This window comes from Bidens hawaiensis, unplaced genomic scaffold, assembly GCF_021521415.1.
Source record: "Bidens hawaiensis isolate Kalapana, Puna unplaced genomic scaffold, B.hawaiensis_p1.1 tig00011963_1, whole genome shotgun sequence".
In the NCBI taxonomy this organism is placed as follows: Eukaryota; Viridiplantae; Streptophyta; class Magnoliopsida; order Asterales; family Asteraceae; genus Bidens; species Bidens hawaiensis.
The window spans coordinates 704,013-721,814 of NW_027491961.1; the positions used below are offsets into that span (position 1 = coordinate 704,013).

A 17,802-nucleotide genomic window follows, 5' to 3' on the forward strand; every position below is an offset into this window, starting at 1 on the left:
CTAGCTCACGAGCGTTTAAGATAAAGGAAAGTAACTTTTTCAAGCTCGAGCATGCTTCTGTATCCTATATCCTCCTATATATTATTTAGAATAGTTATTTATTTCTATATGGTCTGGTCGATTAAAGCACTAAACCAAACCGAAACCAAAAGGTTATTAGAGAATGCTAACGCTCTGTTTCGGGTAATTAGTTATTATGTGATAATCGGTCAGGGCGGTCTAGTTATGGGTTTGAGTGTTTGTTTGCAGTTGCACTTGAAACCCACTTTAGTAAAAAAGGAAATAAAAACCGGTAATGCGCATCCGGGGAATCGAACCCCGGTCAGTACCGTGGGAGGGTACTATGATACCACTACACTAGATGCGCAAGTTGTTCTTCGATAGTTGTTGAATTATTTAGTACGATTATTAATTATCAACTTGGTATTATTAGGGATCAAGAACTGCAGAAATTGTAGAGGGCAGGCAGGCAGGCAGGCAGAAGTGAGAAATACAGGTGGGTATTTGCTAATTGTTAGGGTTTACTTGTTTTCACTACCTCAATTGCTTCATAAACTCTACTGTAATCCTGTTTGATTCCAAAAGAAATTTGTGTTACCAGGTCTTAATATTGAATGAATTTGATTTATTAGTTAATCTGATAGCCAGGCAAACAAACGAAGATTGCATGTATTCAATTTAGGTGCAAATTCACAATTGAATTTCTTTCTGTATATTTTGATTCAGTCTCTCTCGTATCAATGCTACAAAAAAAAAAAAAAAAAAAAAAACCCAACCAACCCAATCCAAGCCGAAACCTGTTTCACCCCCTCCGACCCTGACCCGTATCAAAACAACCCTTTTTTTAATTGACCCGTTTCGACCCTAAAGTCCGAAATATACCCAATGTTTAATTGACCCGTTTCGACCCTAAAGCCAGTTCATTTTACCGCCGCTAAGTGCGCATTAGTTTATTACAAGTCTGCACGCATGTTATTACCATTATTTGTTTATTACTTTAATTTCCAATAGTCATGTTCACGCACGCTGCATGCTTAGTTATGTTCGTTTAGTAGGAAGGGTATTGGGTCTTAGTAGGTAGTTTCCGGTTCAACCGCACCTCTGATTAATGGCATTTCTTGCAGTAACGAAAGTTTTATTCGCAAGAGAGTTGTGGAGAAAATGAGGATAGTAGGATTGACAGGTGGAATAGCAACCGGAAAGAGTACTGTTTCCAATCTCTTTAAAGCTAATGGCTTTCCCGTTGTTGATGCAGATGTCGTTGCCCGAGTAAGATTTCTATTTCTTTCACACACACACTAGCTTTAGTTCCACTCTTATATCTATATAGTACATTGTATATTGTTGTGGTAGAATTCAACCAGGCCCCTAGTTTTGAATATAATTATGATTGCTTTTGATACGGTTGAACAATAAAACCCGAAAGTATGAATTGTTTGCGGTCTTGAAATATATGATTTTGAGCAGTGCGTGATTGATCAATGATCACACGCCCACACACACATAACCACTGAATTTTGCTGGTGGGATCTCTGTGCTGATAGTTAGATCTCCATGTAGTAGACACAAAAAGTCAAATGTCCTGCACTGTAAAGTTTTCTTAGGATTCTTAGTTCTATGAGAACACAAATGATGTGTTTATTTAAGGCCCATTTTCCTTGTTTAGAGATGCTCCGGTGGCCATGTTCAGTAAAAGTGATTTTTTTGTTAATATCAAAATAAGTTACAGACAAGCATGCCTCCTGAATTTTTAATAAAGATATATGTGCAATATGGATTGAAGATAGCCTAAGCTAACATAAATCTTGACCAGCAGTAGATGAAGCCTTTGTAGATAGTATTGGCTAATAATTTTGCAACTCAACAATAATAAAGATATTGTTTTGATGTGTAAATAATTCAGTAAAGGGCTTTGATGTGTAAACTATTCATTTAAGGGCATTGTCACGAGTATTCAGATAATTTGATGCTTATCATTTACTCTTTGATGTTAATTCTTTTTGTTGGTTCACTTGTAGGATGTATTGAAGAAAGGTACTGGTGGCTGGAAGAAGGTTGTAGCAGCTTTTGGAGATGACATATTGCTGGAAAATGGGGAAGTCGATAGGCCAAAATTGGGCCAGATTGTTTTTGGTGATCCTTCTAAACGCCAGCTTCTTAATAGGTACACTAACAAAAAATTACTTTTTTAATCTTAGTCGTTCTTTATCTTTCTCAATTCACTAGTTTCATGTAAAAGTTAGTCTTAAGTTTAATCACTATAAAATCTTGAACTTTTATAACTTTTTTGCAGGCTTCTTGCTCCATACATTTCATCTGGCATATTTTGGGAAGTTTTAAAATTGTGGTTGAAGGGTTGTAGAATAATCATTCTGGATGTCCCTTTGCTATTTGAGGCCAAAATGGACCGTTGGACACATCCGACTATTGTTGTGTGGGTTGATCCGGAAACACAACTCAACCGCCTTATGACCCGAGACCGGACATCTGCACAAGATGCTCAAAACAGGATAAACGCCCAAATGCCTTTGGATTCAAAACGATCAAAAGCAGACATAGTGATTGATAATAATGGATCTTTAGAGGAGTTAAATGAAAATTTCAAGAAGGTATTAGATCAAGTTACCAAGCCATTGACATGGACCAAATTTTGGGTTTCTAGACAAGGTGTGATAGTGGCTATTATATCAATAGTTTCTGGTGTTCTTGGATGCAAGAAGTTGATTGCGCGCTTATGATTTTACAGTTAGCTACAAGATGTGACGTATGAGAGTGGGTATATTTTGAAACCATCTTGTTTTCAATCAAAATATTTATGTTCATGTTTGGGCTTGTTACAATGATAATTTCTATAGCAATGTATTGATGTTTTGTTTAAGATTTGCATGCTTGTTATTCACAAAACCATGCATTTTTGTTTTTATGCTACTTTAAAGAATATTGTCGTGTGATATTCAAACTCTCGGAAAGCCTAGTGAAAAAAGCACGTGAGCAGGGTGCTCATGCCCGGTGACGGCACTGTGTGAGGAGAATGGACAAAAAAACGGGCCAAGATGACTTGGCACCTTGAGCTGATGTGGCGTCAATAGGAACACGACAACAGCACGCCCGTCCTTCGTACCAACCCCATGCTAATCCCTTTACCAGCTGCCAGGTACGATCTTTCAGTGTTATTCTGATGAGCATCATGATTCCCATTGCATTATCGATGATCTAAATCCGATTGATACTCGTATGTTCGATTTATATCTACTGTTTTTGTATTCAATCATGATTGTTTTATGTTCACCATGTAATCTTCATCCATATATTTAAGCATATTATGTAAACCTAAAAAAGAGAAAATCTATATAACTTCTGTATTAATACGATTGACAAATTTTGACCGATTCAGCGATTTGACAGATTTGGACCGGCTTTGACCGACTACTGATTATTGGGTTCGATTAGCTGATACAGATAGTATGATTTTCCTAATGATATATTATTAACACGCCTAATTAGTAATCAGGTGCAAAGTTTTAATAGACTGTTACTGCGCATAGATCTCTAGTAACGTTAGTACATGACCCAAAATAGATATGATTTCCCTAATGATTATTATTATTAGCTTAGACAAAACTGGGTGAAGTGTCATAGCTTGCCCATTACATTCCCTAGCTAGAGAGAGAACTTATTTATTATTAAACAACGAACTTCATTTAGGAAACCATGTTGGATCTCTTGGGCTGAAGACGCAAGCCTTCACATTGGACTTGAGCAGTTTCAGTGCAGCATCTGACTTAATGCACCTTGGAGTTTTATACTGATTAATAGATGCACCCCCTTTGATAAACAAATCCATCAACAAATCAAAAGTACCAGTCTTCACAACACGAATCTCAAGCGGTCCGATCGACTTGTCCTTGGTACGACATCGCCTGTAAGTATCATCTAGTTCTTCTTCTATTGCAATACAGCAATCTTGAAGCACTTTAGGACTCAGCAGAGAGATGGCCTTATCCAGGACTGAGGATGTGCAATGTTTGATCTCCCAGTATATGACATAGTGACCCGGCACTGATGACGTATCAGCATAGCTAGTGTATTCCACAAGTAGAGCATTGTAGGGGTCTAATAGCCTTTTTGCTGCCATTACACTCTTATGCAGATCTTCTTCACTGGTGTTGTCATTGTCAATGCTTAGAATGACATTCCTCCTGCAGATGAACCGGAACTGTGGGGCCTGGTTATGAAATCCAGTCACTTGGAGCACGTCTCCAATACGATATCTGTTTAGTCCTGAATTGACCACAAAACAACTATTTTTAGTGAGTTTATCAATGATGACTTGTATATTATAAAACATTAACATGTTCTCATGATTGATTTTTTTTTGTAAAGTTTAATTGATACCTTAAAGAATGAATTCAAAGTCATAAAGCATTTGCTACCTATTACTTTATGGTCCATCTGTAGATGTTATGATTAGATAACTTACCAGAAAATGTTGTGACCACCAATTCATAATAGCAACCAATTTTAACATGCACCAGATCAACAAGCTTATTCAAAGAGATCTCTTCATCATCTCTCCCATATGCCTCATCTTTACTTATGGGTATGAATTCAAAGTAGCCCATGTTTGGTAAGAGGGTATATGTGACATTTGCAGGATCACATAGTGGCTTTAAGTTGACCCCAAAATAACACTCTGAGGAGGCATACATTCCACTCACCAGTGGTAACTTGTCCATACTATAGTACTTAAGCGCCGGTATGTATTGGGACATAGATCCTGTAACCACCGCCTCAATAAATTTAGCCCGAGGCCATAAACTACACACTATCCCTTCCCATGATCGACGGCTGCAAATACTCTCAATCTCATCAGCTAGGCGCGGGTCAGCTGATTTGAGTATAGACGACATGGCTAACTGGCAGCCCGAATCGGTAATCATCGGGCTCAGTTTGCCTGTACGGATATCTTGGCACAGACTAACCCAATTACGTTCGAGGAACGTGATTGCACGTAAAAAAGCTGATGCGAATACGGCTCCAAGCCGTAGGACTTGCTGGCGGTGGATTAGCCCAGATAAGAGCTGGCAGTACATGCTTTGGCTGCTGTCGTCACACAGAATGGCTTCATCGGGGCTCGTTTCATCATTGTAACCGTCACGTGAACGGGTCTTAAAATGCTTGCTTTTGTAAAAACTGGTGAGGACTGCACGGGCTGGCAAACCGCAAGGAGTTGACATCTCTGCCTTCACAAAGTATAGAAGCATGGCCTTACCTTCATCAAGTCCTGTCACATACCTGTCATGAATGATAATACAGTTATTTTAGTAAATGACTGAAACAAAAAGTATATTTGTTTGGGAACATTATTATCCTTTTGGACCACATATAGGTGTGATTATGGTATAAACTGAAGGAGAGTACTAACTGGTTCATTATTGGCATGACCATATTATAGACGAAAGTTCGACGGTCAAGATCCTCCGCAATAGTTGGCATTAGCTTCGGCTCTCCACCAGATGTACCCGAGCTGCAACATAAAACAATAATAAGAATAACAATAATAATTATAGTAATAGTAATAAAGAGTCATTGTAACTGTACCTGCATAACATCTCCACTATAGTGTGACCCGAAATCAGAGAGGAATCTTCACCATTAGCTATCCTCTGGATATAAGGATAGATGTCTTTATAAGTGATAACCGGTACCTTCTTCTTAAACTCGTGCACATCATCTGTTGACACTCCCGTCATGTACTTCTGCAAGTATTCGGTCCTTTTGTTTCTTGTCAAGATTTCTTTCAGCAGATCTTGTTGCACTTTATCGGCTTCTGTAGTTAGCCTCTGAATCTCCTTCAAAGCCTCAGCGCCTTTGTATTCGAGTTTCTTTCCGTCCATTAGTAAACAATGAGGTTAAGGCTGTAACTTGTAAGTAGTTATGGTTGGGTTGAAGTAGATGTAACAATGAGGGTTAAGGTGGTGTATATATAGAGTTTAATGCTTTCATATTCTTTGTTTGGTACGTACAATAAAGTAAATATGAAGGCTACACCAGGTGTACTTGAGATTCGCTTCTAATTATATGTAGACAAGCAATCTTTCTTATCCATTCTGATTGGTGTGATGTGGGATGCTTTGTGTTCCAATTTCAATGTCTGTGACTAATTCTTTAGCTCTTCCACTTTATGTTCCTAAATAATTTCTTCAAGTTTTGTATGGGAAAAATATCCAAATGTCTAGGGGTGTTCTTCGGGTTTCTGGTTTTTCGGGTCTTGTTGCAACTGACCCGTCTAAAGTTCGGGCTGTTCGGTTATCAGGTTTAGATGTAAAATGAAAAAAAAAAAGAATGTTTTTAAACAAAATATCATCAAAATTCAAGAGAGATGATAATGTTCAAAAGTTCCAAAACTTATTTTAAATATTAAAGGAACAAAACACATCTATAAAAAGTAGACAATAAATGTTCGGGATTTTTTATTTGGGTTTCTCAGGTTTGGTTGTTCAGGTTTTTTTTTTTGGAAAAAACTGACCCAGTTACCGATTTACCGACCCATTTAAGGTTCAGGTTTGGATTTTTCAGTCTCTAACTCGGGTTCGGATGACTTTAGATAATGTTTCAGATGAAAATGAGTGCCTTAATAAAATAGTCATTTTAAAAAAGATTCTATCTTTGTCTTTCAGCTAAACAAACCATTAAATAGGTGACACGTGTCACGCGCTTTTACTACTTCCTTAATCAGTTAAATGTTTACAAATTACATCAAGTAAGCATGTTTTGGAATATTGTTCAAAAGAATGTAGTTAGTAAAGAGGTTATCTAGAGAATGTTTACTTGCACGCATTTAATATACCTATTGGAACTTGTTTTCATTAATTTGTCAGTAAATTATTTCTTATAATCCATGTGTGAAATGGTTTTACAAGGTTTGTTTTATTCTAGCAAATCTGTGTTCATAGTAGTTTAGTTTGTCAGTGGTTTTCTAGAGAATGTTTACTTACACGCCTCCAATAGATATATTAAAACAATTTATTTCCTTTTTTTGATAAAATTTGTTTTTAATAATCTACATGAAATGGTACAGTGTGTGTTCAAGTATGGTAATGTAGTTTGTTCAACTATATTCGTTTCAAACCCAAAAGATCGATCGATATGTGTCAAGTTTCAACAGAAATCGTTTTCGCATATATCTGCTTTACACAACGAATGAAAACATTTACTTTTGAACTATCTATCATCTTAAGCTTGTACAATGGTATATCCAAACATATTATTTGATAAAATGTCAGAGTGGAAAATGTATAAAAATATATAACGTGTTTGATTATAATGTTCAGCACATTTAATAAATAATCTTGTATATAGAAGACATAAAAGATCTATATCCGTAGCATATCCTGTTAGTTAATTTATTAAAGTTAATAATTGTCAATTTTGCGAGAGAGAAAGATAAGGATAGTTGGTATAATATATCTATCCTTCAGATATATTTGCATGCTTACGTACACCACATCTATGTGCATATATTCCACTATTTATCTTTGCTAAATAAACACATGAAAGCATCAAAAGATAGACATATAAAGCGAGTAGGGATAATAAATAGTTAGATGATTTATTATATTATATTATATCTATATATCTATTATACATCCAATTCATGTTCAATTTGCGCATAACGGAATCAAGAAAACAAAAAGATAAATTTCTAAAAGAAAATTCATATAAACTGAATGAATAATACATTATGAGAACCCTTTTATAAAGTTTTCTAAATTTAATAGGTATTAGGCACAATTTTTTTTTAATAAGTTTAAACACATATATCATGTCTATGAGTGACTTACGCGTTTTACGCAAAGAAGAAAAGAATTTTCTAAAATTTAAAGAAAATCTTCAGTGGTGAAATCGAAACCCTAATTGATGGAATATTCTGGATCCAGCACATTAAGCTTTTCATCTATCTCGGTTGGATATCATTTATTTAATCTAAGAATTATATTTAAAAAAAAGATAAGAAATTTGGTAGACAAATATTAATAAATGATGATGATGACTATTATTATTACGGATTTTTTAGGGGCACCGCCCTGATTGCTAAAACGCCGCCCAATACGCCGCTTATAGGGTTATACGCGGCGTATTGAGCGGTGTTTCTGGAAAACACCACCAATTTTGTCTTCTTATGTTTTTTTTTTTGTTATTATTGTTATTGTTATTTATCATTATTATCATTATATATTAATTATTTATTTAATATTTAATATTATTTCGGTGAAAACAATTAACACATGTATATACCAAAAATCATTGTTATATCGATAAACTGTAAAAATAAAAGAAAATACGATAACTAGAACATAAAAATAACATAAAAATCTTCGGCAGGAAGTCGTCCATGCCCAAGCCGTCGGCGTGGCCCGAGAACGCCGCGCCAACGTCGGCGTCGTCCTCTCCCTTGCGCCTAGGCCCCAAACCGTCCGCGGCATCCACGTCGTCGCCCCTTTCGCGTCTCACGCCAGACATGCTCGCCTCGGGGTCAAAACTGGGAGGGGGTGGCGGGGGCACAGGGGTAGTGCTCTCCTGACTGCTGCGCCACCAGATAGCGAACAATCCAGCTAACCTAGCGTGACATCTGCCTCATCCCCAACTCAAGGGTCTGCAACCTAGCGTCGGTGGCGGGACCCAGACGCAGTGCGTGGAACGTGCTGCGTCGGCCCCTAACAACAAAACAATAGAAATACATTTAATACGAAGACGAATTAAAAGAAACAATAAAACGATAATATATTAAAACGTACCTGAGATGCGCCCGGATACTCACATCCGTCACCACCGTCGTCCGAATCCCCGCCGCCCCCCTCCCCAGCATCGACAGGCTCATGGACAAGCTCCACCTCCGGCGCCGCGACCGGGGGAGGCTCGACTAAAGGCACACCGGGACGTAAGGCTCACGTGCCCCCGACCCATCCACCAGTCGGTCGTACGGCCCATTAGGCCCATGTAACATCCTAAAATTTATAATGTTGAATAAAGGAAGTTATGTTTAGTGATTTCGCGTAATTAATTAAGGTCGGGTAAGGAGCGGACAATGGACTTGGATTTATTGAGATGGGTTAAATGAGAATGGGATCTAAGGGATATAAATATCCCCTAAACCCAAAATACCTTCATTTCCATCTTATCCTTTCACACTTCCAAAACACGCACACACCACACACTACAACCGCCGGCCGGCAGGAAGAGAGAAAGGCGGCAGATCCGAGGGAGAGAGAGAGAGATTAGTTGTGATAATGAGTAAACAAGACCCAAACAAGCTCAAAAAGGTATGATTCTTGATCTTTGAAGTTTAAAGATCCGAGCATTTAGTATATAAACGACCGAAAATGGTCGGGAAGCGTAGTGGGTGATGTTGGACCGTAACAAGGGTGTTAAAATCGCTCGAAATGTTGGACATAAACCGAAACAGCGGCTATCTGGGCAACTTCGCCCTCATCTGGGCAACTTCGCCTTCAAAGCGATGAACTTCGCCTGCAAGCCAAGTTCGCCTGATGAACTTCGCCTGCAAGCTAAGTTCGCCTGATGGCAACTTCGCTGTAAAGCTAAGTTCGCCTGATAACTTCGCCTAGAGCTAAGTTCGCCTGAGGTTTAACTTCGCCTAAAGCCAAGTTCGCCTGATAACTTCGCCTAGAGCTAAGTTCGCCTGAGGTTTAACTTCACCTAAAGCCAAGTTAGCCTGATAACTTCGCCTAAAGCTAAGTTCGCCTAAGGTTTAACTTCGCTTAAAGTCAAGTTCGATTAGAAAATAAATTAAAAATCTAATGAAAAATGTGTTAAGACAGTTAATGGAAATAGCTCTAGGCTAACTTGGACCCTGCTAGGGGCTCTGCCCCTTGGACCCTGCTAGGGGCTGCCGCCCCTAGATTCCGCTGCCAGGGGCGCTGCCCCCGGACCCCCGTTCGTTGTGGGTAGTAGTTAAGACTGGAAAGATGATATGAGTAGTGATAGTTGTTTGATACGTGTACTTGTTATACAGTCAGCCGTGCACAACTAAAGAAAGGGATTACGATTAACGGTGAACGTAACCGTGTTCAGGTGAGTTTCTAGCCCCCATTTATGTGTTATGTTTTCGGGGCTGTGTGCATACTTGATATGTTTGTTAATACGCTTATCCTAAGAGGTAAGTGTATGCCTTATGTGAATGATATGATATGTATGAATGATTGCTTGATGGTACGTGAACGATCTTCGGATATTGCACGTACTGTCAGGTTGTAACGCTATGTGTAAGGTAAGTATGATATGTATGCTTATGTGTATGAACGTGATAAAGTTAATAAAAGAAGGAAATGACGGTTGCATGGTTGTATGGTTACGAAAAGGGTACCGAGCCCTAATAATACTCGAGGTATGATGTATGGTTGTATGGTAACGAAGAGGGAATCGAACCCTACTAATATTCGAGAACTAGGGAACCGAACCCTACTAATATTCGAGGAAAGAGGGAAACCGAGCCCTAATAATACTCGTGGAAAGAGGGAAACCGAGCCCTAATAATACTCGTGGAAAGAGGGTACCGAGCCCTAACAATACTCGAGGAAGGAGAGTACCGAGCCCTAATAATACTCGAGGAAGGAGGGTACCGAGCCCTAATAATACTCGAGGAATGTAGGGCGTAATGCTCTTTATAACGTAAGATATGAATGTAAGTTAATACAAAAGAAAGAATGAAAGTATGAAAGAATGAAAGTATGAAAGTATGAAAGTAAGAAAGTATGAATGAAAGAATATAAGTTTATGTGTATTGTATAGTGTATGATTAACTAGAACTCACTCAGCGTAGCTGACTTTTAGTATGCACGCAGGTGAGTAGGATGAGGCAGCTCGCTTGAGGAGACACGTGGCAGTGAACAAGAGTCTGGCATCTGAGGACTTATGATGTTTTAATTTTAATGCTTTAATGTTGAAAGACAAAGGATGTTTTGAGACAAGTTATGAATTATGTAATGTTTTATGAAAGTTTTATATTCCGCGTAAATGTTTTAATTAACTCTGATATTTAGAACTGTGTTTATGAGTTAATCCAACACGAAAGTAGGGCTACAGGTAACGGGGCCTTACAGCCCATGAAACGAACGCACAATGTGCATGCTGCCGCAACGGCTGCGGTCTAGAGGGCTCGGAGGGGTCAGCTCGATACGCAGGCTGTCCACCCGGTCTCCATAGCCAGAGATATCGCAAGTTGGGTGATGTACCCGCCACCCATCAAGGAACCTCGTGCCTGCCTGAACTGGTAGGCGACCAAATAGTCTGCAAACCCCCTAGCGAGGTTGCAGTGTGTGTGGTTAGCAGACACCCTAAAAAAAAAACAGGTCGCGCAGGCTGCAGTGCTCCGCGCCCTGATTGCGACCCGCGATGGATGTCGCAATCAGCCTGTGTAGGTACCTGTGTAATATAATATAATATAATATAATATAATATAATATAATATAATATAATATAATATTATATTATATTATATTATATTATATTATATTATATTATATTATATTATATTATATTATATTATATTATATTATATTATATTATATTATATTATATTATATTATATTATATTATATTATATTATATTATATTATATTAAACAATACAATACATTTTAAGAACGTACTGGTGCAGCGGGTCCCTAATAGACGAGACCTTGGACTTGGTGTCCAAGACCCTATCCCCGAAATCATGATCGCTGATGGCCCTCCACCATACCCGCAGGTCGTCCTCTGGCATATGATGGATGCTCTCCGTGTATATGGGGCCTTTCACCTCCTCCGCGGTGTATAAGCCCAGAGCAACCGCGAACTCCTCCATAGAGAGATGGACGTCCTCCTCGAACATGCTGAAGGAAACCTCCGACCGTGTCGTATCGGCGTCTGGCACCCTCATCCGAGTCTCTGGCGTACCAGACGCACGGGGCCTGCAATAATATAATATAATATAATATAATATAATATAATATAATATAATATAATATAATATAATATAATATAATATAATATAATATAATATAATATAATATAATATAATATAATATAATATAATATAATATAATATCATATCATATTATATTATATTATATTAAAAACATAATAACGCGGAGTAAACATACCTAACGTGTATGGTGGAGTAAACCTCCAGTGTCAGCTCCCGATGCGCTGATAGAGGCATACTGAAGCACCGTTCCCGAGTGTATCCTGTCCGACGTACTGAGCCGCCCACTGGTGAGCGTCACAGGACTCCAAAAACGACCATGATATAACCGTGTTGGGAAACGGGAACATCTGGCGTAGGCGAGTGTATCGTCTGTGGGCGTCAGAACCCTCAATGAACTGCAAATGAGGATAGGTGACCAACTCGGCGTTACCCGGTGGAGATCCCCGGCCCCGCCCCTGGCCCGGGCACAGCCCCGGCCCTGCCACATCTCCTCCTTCTCCTCGAGCTCTATGTGAATATGGTCGTCCCCAAACTATAATAACAACAAATAATAATAATAAATAATAACAATAATAATAATAATATTAATAAATAATAATAACAAATAATAATAATAATAACAAACAATTAAAAAAATTATATCAGAGGCGGTGTACACGCCGCCGCTGACCTTCCCTGCAAACCGACGGCCGGACTTCGGCCGACGGTTTCAACCAACCTAACAACATCATCATCTTAACATAATCATCATCATCAACATAATATTTAAAAATTATCTCCATGTCGTGTCGGTGTCGGGTAAAATCTCGCCGGCTTGTGTGGTGTGGTGTCGGTTTCGGTCCAATATAGACTCGTGTTTGGATGCTCGGATGCTCGGGAGAGGGATTTCGAAATTTGAAATAAAGGGGGCGTCTGATCAGACGGGATCTTATAAGGGACCTAATACGTCGCGTATAGATCTATACGCGGCGTATTAGTCTTTTTTCTTAATATTATTATTTCTTTATTTATTATTATTTATGTATGTATATGTGTGTGTGTGTGTGTCTACATATATCCATTGATACATTTTTTTTTCTATAAGCTGTCTAGATCTATGTTAGAGGGTTCCCTTCGCCAACCCGTGCGTATCTGTTCGTACTCCTCCTTACGTTGTCCGTATAGTGTTTTCCATTCGAGGGCCGCCGGTACGGCGCTTCTTTCCCAATTAAGGTTCGGCGTAGGCATTGGGAAATCTCCTACCAGTTTGATATATATCCAGTGATCACCTCCCCAGTTAGCGATGCCTATAACCAGTGGATTCGGAATCAAGTCAGGACCGATTCTCAATAGGAAGTAAGATTCGGTCTGATTGCCAACTAGGTTGACTAACACACACCCGTATGTCTGAGCAGCCACGTGCCCGTGACCGGGTACGCTGAATCAACGACTCGTTGGCGCCGGTTTGACCGTGTTGGAGTACGGAATGCTGGAATGAACCCAGCCGTACAATCTTTCATCCTCTTTGTTGAACATCGCCCTCCACCACCCTTCGTTGGTTTCCAGCTCGTTCTGCATTGCCCACCTAATATCCGGCCAGAGTTTCTCATGTATCCCCAAACCGCCAAATAAATAGTTAGATGATTTATTATATTATATTATATCTATATATCTGTTATACATCCAATTCAAGTTCAATTTGCGCATAACGGAATCAAGAAAACAAAAACATAAATTTATAAAAGAAAATTCATATAAAACTGAATGAATAATACATTATAAGAGAACCCTTTTAAACACATAAATCATGTCTATAAGTGATTTACGCGTTTTAATGAAAAAAAAGAAAAGAATAAAAATTGCTAAAATTTAAAGAAAGTCTTCAGTGGTGAAATCGAAACCTAATTGATGGAATTCTCTGGATCCAGCACGTTAAGACCTTTCCGTTTATCGCTTAAGGATTATATTTAAAAAAATAAGAAATTTGGTAGATGAAGAGGTATGTACCCGCCTCAACACCGAGCAAGGCGGGTCAACCTACAAGATAAAGACATTATAAAGGCACAAAGCCAAAACCTATGCGCATGGCGCATACAAAACATGCTCAGGCATCATATGCCCAGGCACCACACATGCTCAGGCATCATATGCCCAGGCACACATATGCTCGCGCATCACATATGCGCGCGGCGCATCAGCGCGCGGCGCATATCACATGCTCGTGCATATCACATCTGCGCATGAAACATCTGCGCGTGAGAATAAAGAGAAGACCTCGCGCATCCTCAGGATTGGCGCATATCACACATGCACATAATCGACCTCGTCCTTATCCAAATCAGGATTAGGGCAACCTTGATTGTGCACGTCAGACAACCTTCCAGAAGGTATCTTTTTAAGGAGTAAGAATATGCTGATGTTGACAGCTGCCAAATGAAAGGTCGACAACTCAGCATGACACATGTGCTACCACGTGATTACAACCAACGAGAAAGCGCCAGGTGTCCCAGAGGACACGTGGCGTAGTGCGATTGGAGGAGGCCAACGAGGCTGAGCCCAATCAGTGGAAACCCTAGCACTATAAATACAGCATCAACTCCACTTTGATGGACACATTCATACTCAATCATTGACAGTTACAGGCAGTGATATCACATTCAATCATATTGAATTACATTCACTCACAGTCAGTTACAGAAAACACACAGTCACACAATCATACAGTATTCAGCTATTAAGCAATACTCTCCAGATTCCCTTACTCTGACATTATTATATTCTCCACCATATACTTATTCTCACGCCGGAGGGTTACCCCAAAGAGGACCCCTCTGTCCCTTTCTGAGGGGTAAGTTAACGGCGTTGTTCATTTTGTAGGTGGAAGAACACAGATCCAGAAGAACCATCGGTGAAATAGTATAATCAAAACCCGAGGAAAGTAGATCTGCTACCAGTGAGTAGATCCACGTTTCTTCATTGGCGCCATCCGTGGGACAAACGGCAATCAGATCTCATCAGATCTACATAAAAAAATCAATCACCATGGTTTCTGGCGTTCGTAACGCTGATCAAGCTCTGGAGGATATTGAACGTGAGGGTGTCAATGAGGGACAGCAGTTTCTGAGGGTGCCGCGTGATTCTACGCGCACCACCAGTAACCGTCCCTTCATCACAACCCCTCACGGCCAGACTGAAACTCCTCCAGACGATCTCACGTTACAAAATCTTGCCGGCGCGAAACTGAAAGGACCAATGGGTCCAGAAGAAGAAAGAAATGATCCGAATGAATGGCTCATAAACGAGCAGCGGCGTCTAATGGAAAAGTATAATGAAATGGTCAAACAGAAAAAGCTAGCCGACCAAACACAAAGGCAAGCGTTTGATAAGCAGACTACAAAAAGGCCGCGCGCGCCGGAAGACGGACATTCTGTTCACACTGCACACACTGAGTTCAGTGATGAAGAAGTGCATAGCATGAGGAAGACGCGAGATACTCATGCAGGAGGCTCACAACTCCGCGCGCCTGTGAACATGGCGCCTGGAGCCAGAGCAGATCTGGATCTGCACATGCCGTACAGCCCGCCAGTGAGGGGGCAAGTGGACGTAACCACGCCGTACAGGCCGGCCATCTTAGTGAAGCACTCAAAATTTACTGAGCGCATCGCTAAGGCCCCCATCCAGCACAAGACCAAGATGCCAAGTGGTCTGGGCAAATATGATGGCACAACAGATCCAGATGACTTTTTGCAAGGTTTCTATAACACGGGAAACCTAGAGAGCTGGACGATGCCAACATGGTGTCACATGTTTGCCCGCTGCCTTACGGGCGCGGCGCGTGTCTGGTTCGAGAGCTTGCCGACTGGGCAAATTGATGGGTTCGAGGAACTATTGGAAAAGTTCCAGGCCCACTTCGTACAACAGCGCAGACACACGCGCGATCCTGATGACATCATGCACTGCGTGCGCAGGAATGATGAAACGATTGAGGACTACATCACTCGTTTCAATCAGGAGTCTCTGGCAATCGGGGGTATAACTGAGCAACTCCTGCGCGTGGCTTTTATACAAGGCGCGCGCAGTGATCAACTCCGCCGAGCTCTCGTAAGCAGAGATGGTATGCCCACCACTTGGGCAAAACTAATGGAAGCATCGCGAGTCTTCGCGAGAAACGAAAAACAGATTGCCCAAGATAGGGCAAGAGAAAGAGCGCATCAGGCTGAATCACCGCGCAGCAAAGAGAAGAGGGCCAAACAGAACTCTGTATGGTCCAGGTTGCAACCAATAAGTTTTTCTTCCGCAGAAAAGCAAACGCAACCAAGCTCACCCCAGCCCCAAAAAGATGTTCGTAATCGCGGGGAGGGTGACAAGAGGGAGGGCGGCAGAGATCCTAGCAGACCTCTGCCAAGAATATGGACTCCCCTCACTAAAACACCTGCACAGGTGTTAAGTACTGAGAATGTCCAATTCAAGCCCCCCAAGCAACTACACTACAAGGGACCGCAAAACAGTGGCAAATATTGTGAATTTCACAGGTCCCCGGGCCACAACACCGACGCATGCCATCATCTAAAGGATGCGATCGAGAAGGATGTAAAATCAGGCAGGCTGGCTCACTTGGTGAAAAACCCAAGAATAGAAGATGAGCAACCGGAAGGAGCCTCTGCCAGCAAGAAATACAAAAGAATCTGTGTGGCAGAGGGGGGACGACAAGGGCAGACGTCAAAAAAGAGAAGCGCGCAAACCCACGGAGATTGGCGCGAGCAGCAAGTTATCTTCCCAAGAATCAGGGGAGGCCCTTCAATCAGCAGCCCTCTCGTCATCACCACACACATTGCTCATTACGAAGTGTCAAAGGTCCTGGTGGACACTGGAAGCGAATCTGACATTATGTATGAGCAATGTTTCAGAAAGTTAGACCCGGCAGACCAAGCGCGGCTCGAGATGGTGAACGCACCAATCTGTGGTGTTTCAAATGAAATCATCCATCCCCTAGGTCAAATTCAGTTTGAACTAACCATGGGGGATGATGAGCACAAGCGAGCCGAAGTGGTCAACTTCTTGGTCTTGCCCACCACGTCATGCCACAATATGATCCTGGGTAGGGGAACGATTGCCCAATTTAATGCTATACCGTCGCCAGCGCACGGCGCATTGGGGTTCCCTACACCAACAGGCGTAACATTTGTTTACCGCGATCATTTGTGCGCAGTGACAAGTACGCCGCGGGAAGGGAGAATGAAACTTCCAATGGCGGACAATGCGCCAGAGAAGTGGATTTTAAACCCAAAATTCCCAGAGCAAACGGTCACAATTGGCGCTACCATTTCAGACGAAACGAGATTGAGAATGAAAAGGTTGCTCACAAAATACACGTCGGTCTTCGCGTGGCAACACTCCGATATGACTGGGGTCCCGCGAGACTTGGCGCAACATTCTCTTAACACGTTCAAGTCGGTGGAGCCAATTGCTCAGAAAAAGAGAATCATGGGGGATGAAAAGGCGAAGGCCATGAATGAGCAAGTTGAGGACCTGTTGCGCGCAAACATCATCCGCCCGATCCGATACCAGACGTGGGTAGCCAATCCTGTGATGGTAAAGAAAAGCAACGGGTCATGGAGGATGTGTATTGACTTCAAGGACCTCAACAAAGCATGTCCGAAAGACTGTTACCCCCTCCCAAACATCGACGCAAAGGTGGACTCCGTGGCGCCATTCAAGCTCAAATGTTTCCTGGATGCCTACAAAGGCTATCACCAGATTCAAATGGCACCACAAGACGAAGACAAGACTGCCTTCAGAACCGACAAGGGTGTTTTTTGTTACACAAAAATGCCCTTT

At 41.0% G+C, this 17,802-nt stretch overlaps 2 protein-coding genes and 1 non-coding gene across 3 annotated transcripts; 1 reads left to right on the forward strand and 2 right to left on the reverse strand.

The window, feature by feature from the left end:
* Positions 1 to 296: 296 nt before the first annotated feature.
* Positions 297 to 367, reverse strand: TRNAG-CCC (transfer RNA glycine (anticodon CCC)). Its single transcript has one exon. It is a non-coding gene; the product is annotated as a tRNA-Gly (tRNA).
* A 755-nt stretch (positions 368 to 1,122) lies between these two features.
* LOC143539648 (dephospho-CoA kinase-like) lies at positions 1,123 to 2,854 on the forward strand. Its single transcript, XM_077032905.1, has 3 exons — positions 1,123 to 1,269; positions 2,019 to 2,164; positions 2,294 to 2,854. The coding sequence occupies exons 1-3, from the start codon at positions 1,162 to 1,164 to the stop codon at positions 2,736 to 2,738; spliced, it is 699 nt and encodes a 232-aa protein (XP_076889020.1). The 5' UTR covers positions 1,123 to 1,161; the 3' UTR covers positions 2,739 to 2,854.
* Positions 2,855 to 3,359: 505 nt separating this feature from the next.
* Positions 3,360 to 5,986, reverse strand: LOC143539649 (putative indole-3-acetic acid-amido synthetase GH3.9). The gene is made up of 4 exons (XM_077032906.1): positions 5,602 to 5,986; positions 5,426 to 5,527; positions 4,481 to 5,295; positions 3,360 to 4,281 (listed from the first exon to the last, which is right to left on the reverse strand). The coding sequence occupies exons 1-4, from the start codon at positions 5,895 to 5,897 to the stop codon at positions 3,698 to 3,700; spliced, it is 1,797 nt and encodes a 598-aa protein (XP_076889021.1). The 5' UTR covers positions 5,898 to 5,986; the 3' UTR covers positions 3,360 to 3,697.
* Between the last annotated feature and the right edge of the window lie 11,816 nt (positions 5,987 to 17,802).

Bases quoted from the DNA above. Each gene is read 5' to 3' on its own strand.
- LOC143539648 (XM_077032905.1), top strand. From the start codon at position 1,162: ATGAGGATAGTAGGATTGACAGGTGGAATAGCAACCGGAAAGAGTACT. The intron at 1,270-2,018 runs GTAAGATTTCTA...GTTCACTTGTAG, and splicing joins ATGCAGATGTCGTTGCCCGA to GATGTATTGAAGAAAGGTAC. The intron at 2,165-2,293 runs GTACACTAACAA...ACTTTTTTGCAG, and splicing joins AAACGCCAGCTTCTTAATAG to GCTTCTTGCTCCATACATTT.
- LOC143539649 (XM_077032906.1), bottom strand. From the start codon at position 5,897: ATGGACGGAAAGAAACTCGAATACAAAGGCGCTGAGGCTTTGAAGGAG. The intron at 5,528-5,601 runs GTACAGTTACAA...TTTATGTTGCAG, and splicing joins ATAGTGGAGATGTTATGCAG to CTCGGGTACATCTGGTGGAG. The intron at 5,296-5,425 runs GTTAGTACTCTC...CATTCATGACAG, and splicing joins GTCATGCCAATAATGAACCA to GTATGTGACAGGACTTGATG.